We start from the raw sequence: 6,373 nt of genomic DNA on the forward strand, positions 1-6,373 counted from the left end.
CGGGGAGAGTCCGAGCCAGAGATCGTCCCAGGAAAGGAGGTCCGTGTACAGGGGGGCAGGTAGGCTCAGCCAGGGGTACATAGAGTTGGGGGGGAAATTCCTTTAAGAGTTGGGTGTTTGTCATAGAGAGGGGCAGATATTGTCAGCCAGGTGTACTCAGTATAGGGACAGACAGGATTGTAGGGGGGCAATTAGTTAGGGAGGGGGGGGGCAGTAAATCAGGGGTGGGTTATTTAATGTATAATGGGGGCAGTTATTCCAAGGAGTGTTGCGTAGTGTAAAAAAGGGGCAGTAACTCAGGGATGGGGGTACTTGGTGTATAGGGGGGGCAGTTAATCCAAGGCAGGGTATTTTTAGTGTACGGGGGGCAGGTAATCCAAGGCGGGGTATTTGGTGTACGGGGGGCAGTTAGTCCAAGGCGGGGTATTTGGTGTACGGGGGGCAGGTAATCCAAGGTGGGGTATTTGGTGTACGGGGGGCAGTTAGTCCCAGGTGGGGGGTTTGGTTTATAGGGGGCAGTTTAGTCCCAGGTGGGGTATTTGGTGTACAGGGAGCAGTTAGTCCAAGGTGGGGGATCTGGTGAATAGGGGCAGTCATTTTCCAGGTGGGTGATTTGGTGTATAGGGGGGGGAAGTTAGTATTGTAAAGGGGACAGTCACCTAAGGGGGGTAATTATTATGCATCAGGAGCAGTTTGGATAGATAGGAAGATGGGGGCAGGGCAGAATATAAGGGGGGTAGAATGAAGTGGGGGGATCTCTGATCAAGAAAGGGCAATTAAGGTGCACCCCCCCGGGTTCCTCTCCACCATGCGGTTGACGCTACACAAGAAGAAGATCGCCGCCCTGCTGCTTTTCCTGGGAATGGCCGCCTGCGCCTGGCTCCTCCTCACCTCCTCCAGCGAGGACCACCCGGCCGCCTTGCCCTTCCCGGTGCCGTCGCTGCCCGTCGAGACCCGCCACCCCTCCGGCTTCCTGCTGCCCCGGGGTTCCCCTCTTCAGATGCGGCTGGCGGCCTACAGCAACAACCTCCGGCAACCGATCTTCAACGCCGAACGGTTCCACGGGCGCCCCGAGCTGGTGGTGGTGGTACAGGTCCGCGGAGGGCCAGGGACCGGCGCCCGCTTGAAGCTGCTGGCCGAGTCGCTGCAGACCGCTGGCCCGGGCGCAACCGGCCGCCTCCTCCTGGTGCTGAGCATGGAAAAGCCGTGCGCCGAGGCCGTCGAAGCCATGAACGCCATAGACTTCTGCCGGGTGATGCCCATCTACTTCCCGTACAGCGCCACCTTCTACCCGGACGAGTTCCCGGGCTCGGACCCGGCCGACTGCCCCAGGGACCTGCCCAAAGAGACCGCCAAATTGAAAGGTTGCACCAACGCGGATTACCCCGACACTCACGGACACTACCGGGAAGCGGCCTTCGCCCAGGAGAAGCACCACTGGTGGTGGAAGCTGCACTTCACCTGGCAGACGCTGCGGGAGGTGGTCGGGTACAGCGGCTACACCCTTTTCCTGGAGGAGGGCAGCTACCTGCTCCCGGATTGGCTGCACGCCCTCAGACTCATGCAGAAGCAGTGCAAGGAGGAAGGGTGCCACTTGCTCAGCCTCGGGGGCGCACCCAGCCCGGACTCGATGCCCGACCCCCAACAGCTGGAGATTAGTGGCTTTGTGGCGCCCAAGCACCGCTCCGCCCTCGCCATTTCCCGGGAGGTCTACTACCAACTGATGGGCTGCCTGGCCGAGTTCTGCACCTACGACGACTACAACTGGGACTGGAGCCTCCAGCACGTGTCCGCCACCTGCCTGTCCCACCCGCTCAAGGTGCTGTCCGCCCGCCTCCCGCGGGTCCTCAACCTCCCCGGCCAACCCAACGAAAGGGGGATGTGCGCCCGCACCGGCCCCTGTGCCAACATGGACGCCGCCTCGCAGGCCCTGCGGGAGAAAGTGCGCGAGCTGAGCGGCCGCCTCTTCCCCAAAACCGTGGAGGTGACCGCCAGGCAGCAGGACGTGCGCAACCCGCCGCCCATGAAGAACGGGGGCTGGGGGGACATCAGGGACCATGCGCTGTGCCAGAGCTACGCCAGGCTGTGAAGAGAGCCAGCTCTGCCACCAAAGCCTTCAGAACTGCGACCAAAGTCATAAAGTTTACTCAGGAATTCCTGCAAGCGGGGAAAGCCGACTTCAGTTTGCGTTGCTGCTGTGACCTCACCGAGCACGTTACCGCCATGAAGGTGCCTTAAAGGGACAGAACACGTTTCTGCGTTTTTTTTTCTTTTTTTTGTTACTTTTTTTTTCTTTTTTGTTTCTTTTTTTCTTGTTACTTTTTAACTTTTTTGTAACTTTTATTTTTATTTTGTATTTTTACTTTTTTTTTTTTTTTTTTTTTATCTAACTTTTTTATTATCTTTTACAATTTTTTTTACTTTTTTTTTTCCAATTGTACGTTTTCTGCATTTTTCTTTTAATTTTTAATTTTTTTTTTGCTTTTTGCTGCTCAGGCAGGACATGAAGATGCCCTTTTAATGGACAGAACATTTCTGCATTTTTTTTATTTTATTTTTGTAATTTTTTTTTTTGCCTTTTTTTTTTTTTTATAATTTTTTTTGCCTTGGGCACAATCTTGTTTCTTCGTTCCAAGTCTATCCCCGCGTGATTTATGGAGTTGCTCATTGATCTGTGACTTTACGAGCGCTTCGGACTGGGAGCCGAGTCTCCGATTTTCTGTGCTAACCAAAGATTTCCACGTTGTGTGTGTGACGTTCTTGTTCCTCAATCTCCGTACTTTTGGTTGGGTGTCCCTTGCCATGCTGACACCCACTGCCAACTTGGTGGTGCCTTATATGCCATATGTAATGGTGCCTGGGCAACCAAGTGATTATTGTACCACTTGCCAGTTTGGCTGCACCATACATTATGGTGTCTATGCAGCTAAGATCTCATGGTACCACATGTGCCCTCGCTGCCAATGTGGTTGTGCCCGATATGTAATGGTGCCTATTTATCCAATGCAATATATGGAGACTCTCTAAGGTTAGAGTTTGGACCGCACTTTACAGAGGGGCCTTGATCGGGCAGTGCAGCCCCCTAGTCTTTGCCAATCTGGTAGTGCCATATGTAACGGTGCCTATGCAACAAAGATCTCATTGCCAAGCTGGTTCTGCCATTTATTATGGCGTCTATGCAACTATGATGTCATTGTTCCACATGGGCACCCATTGCCTTACTGGCTCTAGCATACGTTGTGGTGCCTGTGCAACTATGACGTCATCATACTTTATAGTCTCTGGTCGGGCCTTATATGCCATATGTAATGGTGCCTATGCAACAACTATCTCCTATGGGCACTCATTGCCAATCTTGTTCTGCCATATGTACGGGTGTCTGTGTAACTATGGTGTCACTGTACCATGTGGTAGCTTATTGCCAGTCTGGTTGTGTCTTATATGCCATATGCAATGGTGCCCATTTATCCAACTATGGTGCCTTATATACCATATGCAATGGTGCCTATTTATCCAACTATGGCAATGGGTGCCCATATGGAAAAATGACATCATAGTTGGATAAATGGGCACCATTACATATGGTATATAAGGCACCATAGTTGGATAAATGGGCACCATTACATATGGTATATAAGGCACAACCAGACTGGCAATTGGAGCCCATATGGAACAAGCATACCTTTTTGTTGCATAGGCACCATAATATATGTCAGAGCCAGACTGGCAATGGGTGCCCATATGGTACAATGACATCAGTCTGGTTGTGCCTTTTATGCCATATGTAATGGTGCCTATTTATCCAACTATGTCATTGTTCCATATGGGCACCCATTGCCAGTCTGTTGCATAGGCACCATAATATATGTCAGAGCCAGACTGGCAATGGGTGCCCATATGGAACAATGACATCAGTCTGGTTGTGCCTTTTATGCCATATGTAATGGAGCCTATTTATCCAACTATGTCATTGTTCCATATGGGCACCCATTGCCAGTCTGACACTCCCATACGTTCTGTCTATGCAACTAAGATGTCATCCGTATTATATGGGCACTGATTGCCAATCTAGTTGTGCCTTATATGCCATATGTAATGGTGCCTAACTGCCTATGCAACAAAGATGTCATTGTACCATATGGGCACCCATTGCCAGTCTGGCTCTGACATATATAATGGTGCCTATGCAACAAACGTATCCTTGTTCCATATGGGCACCCATTGCCAGTCTGGCACTACTATACGTTCTGTCTATGTAACTAAGATGTCATCCGTATTATATGGGCACTCATTGCCAATCTAGTTGTGCCTTATATGCCATATGTAATGGTGCCTATGCAACAAAGATGTCATTGTACCATATGGGCACTCGTTGCCAATCTGGCTTTGCTATAATGTTGTCTATGAGATTAACATATCCTTGTTTCATATGGGCACCAATTTATAGTCTGGCAGTGCCATACCTTATGGTGTCTGTGCAGCTATCATGGTACCATATGTGCGCTCATTGCCTATCTAGTTATGCCCTATATGCCATATGTAATGGTGCCTAATGCAACAAAGATTCCTTTGTACCATATGGGCACTCATCACCAATCTGGTGCTGCCATATGGTCTAGTGACTATACAGTTAGGATGTCATCTGTAACATTTTGCCACTCCTTGCCAATCTGGTGGTGTCTTATATGCCATATGTAATGGTGCCTCTAAGATATCATTGTACTCTATGGTCTTGCGTCGCCAGTCTGGCTTTGCCTTGTATTATGGTGTCTATGCAACTATGATGTCGTTGTTCCAAATGGGCACCTGTTGCCAGTCTGGCTCTGCCATATATTGGGGTGCCTATGCAACGAAGATATCATTGTTCCATATGGGCAACCATTAACATAACGGCTCTGCCTCACGTTATGATGTCTGTGCAGCTACCATGGTATCATTTGGGCACTCCTTACCAATCTAGTTGTGCCTTTTTATATGCCATCTGTAATGGTACCTAATGCAACAAAGATATCTTTGGTGAGTGTCCGTATGGTACAAAGATATCTTCATTGCATAAGGCACAACTAGATTGGCAATGGGTGCCCATATGGTACAATCTGGTGCTGCCTTATGTTTTAGTGTCTATAGAATTAGGATGTTATCTGTCACTCGTTGCCAATCTGGTGGTGTCTTGTGTGCCCTATATAATTGTGCCTAATAAATTGAAGATATCGTTGTACCATATGGGCTTGTGTTGCCAGTGTGGCCTAGCCATATATTACCGTGTCTATGCAACTATGATGTCATTGTGCCATATGGGCACCTATTAATAGTATGGCAGTGCCATACCTTATGATGTCTCTGCAGCTATCATGGTATCATATGGGCACCCATCGCCAATCTAGTCATGCCTTATATGCCACATGTAATGGTGCCTAATGCAACAAAGATTTCTTTGTACCATACCGGCACTCATTGCCAATCTGGCTTTGCCATATATTATGATGTGTGTGAGGTGTGTTTGTTTTTTTTTTATTTTTTTTTTAATTATTATTTTATTAATTTCCTTTCTTTTTTTTGTTTCCCTTTTTTTTTCTCATGTGACCAAAGCCGACAATGTTTATTAAACGATCATTCGCCGCTGTCTCCAGCTTTGTATGAATATTATGACCTGCCATTGTTTTTTTGGGGGCTTATGCAATAAGGCAAAGCTCAATGTGCGATTGCCGAACCCCTCTTTACTGTTTTTGGTAAAAAAAAAATATATATATTTCTGCTAGCTCTTTGTACATTGATCTGCATATGGGGGAATTGTATACGTAGAATTTAATTTTTTTATTTTATTTGTCGATCTCTCAGAGCTCTTTCCGCCTTTTTTGTGTGGTTGTTTTTATTTTTTTTAAATATTGTAATTCTTTAGACAATTAGGACATTTTAGTAGTTTTGCAAAATGAGGGCTATTGGCGGTCGCTGGGATCTCGTTTCGGTCAGCTTTTCTGTTTCCATAGAATTTTCTCTTCCTTTTCCCCTCCTTTTTTTTTCTTCCCTTTTGCCTCCTTTTTTTTTTCTTCCCTTTTGCCTCCTTTTTTTTTCTTCCCTTTTGCCTCCTTTTTTTTCTTCCCTTTTGCCTCTTTTTTTTTTTTTTTTTATTTCTTCCCTTTTTGCCTCCTTTTTATTTTATTTTTTTCTTCCCTTTTTTTTATTTTTTTTGCCTCCTTTTTCTTCCCCTTTTTTCCCTTGTTTTCCCCCCTTTCTTTTTGGATCTCTGTGAAATTGTTCGTATTTGTGATCTGTCTGTTTTTAGTTTTGTGACCCGGGTGGGTGAGGGGGTGTCGAGAGCCTGTCTGGTCGTTCAGAATAGAAGCTCCGACCTCCAAATTTAATCTCCTAATCC

The 6,373-nt window shown here is 47.2% G+C and overlaps 1 protein-coding gene across 1 annotated transcript; it reads left to right on the forward strand.

Moving 5' to 3' along the window:
* Positions 1 to 584: 584 nt before the first annotated feature.
* On the forward strand, positions 585 to 2,257 carry LOC120935474 (alpha-1,6-mannosyl-glycoprotein 2-beta-N-acetylglucosaminyltransferase-like). The gene has a single exon (XM_040347526.1). The coding sequence runs from the start codon at positions 809 to 811 to the stop codon at positions 2,087 to 2,089; it is 1,281 nt and encodes a 426-aa protein (XP_040203460.1). The 5' UTR covers positions 585 to 808; the 3' UTR covers positions 2,090 to 2,257.
* The last annotated feature ends 4,116 nt before the right edge of the window (positions 2,258 to 6,373 follow it).

This window comes from Rana temporaria, chromosome 4 (assembly GCF_905171775.1).
Source record: "Rana temporaria chromosome 4, aRanTem1.1, whole genome shotgun sequence".
NCBI lineage: Eukaryota > Metazoa > Chordata > Amphibia > Anura > Ranidae > Rana > Rana temporaria.

What these genes read in the sequence shown, in the direction of transcription:
- LOC120935474 (XM_040347526.1), top strand. Translation starts at nt 809, where the DNA reads ATGCGGTTGACGCTACACAAGAAGAAGATCGCCGCCCTGCTGCTTTTC.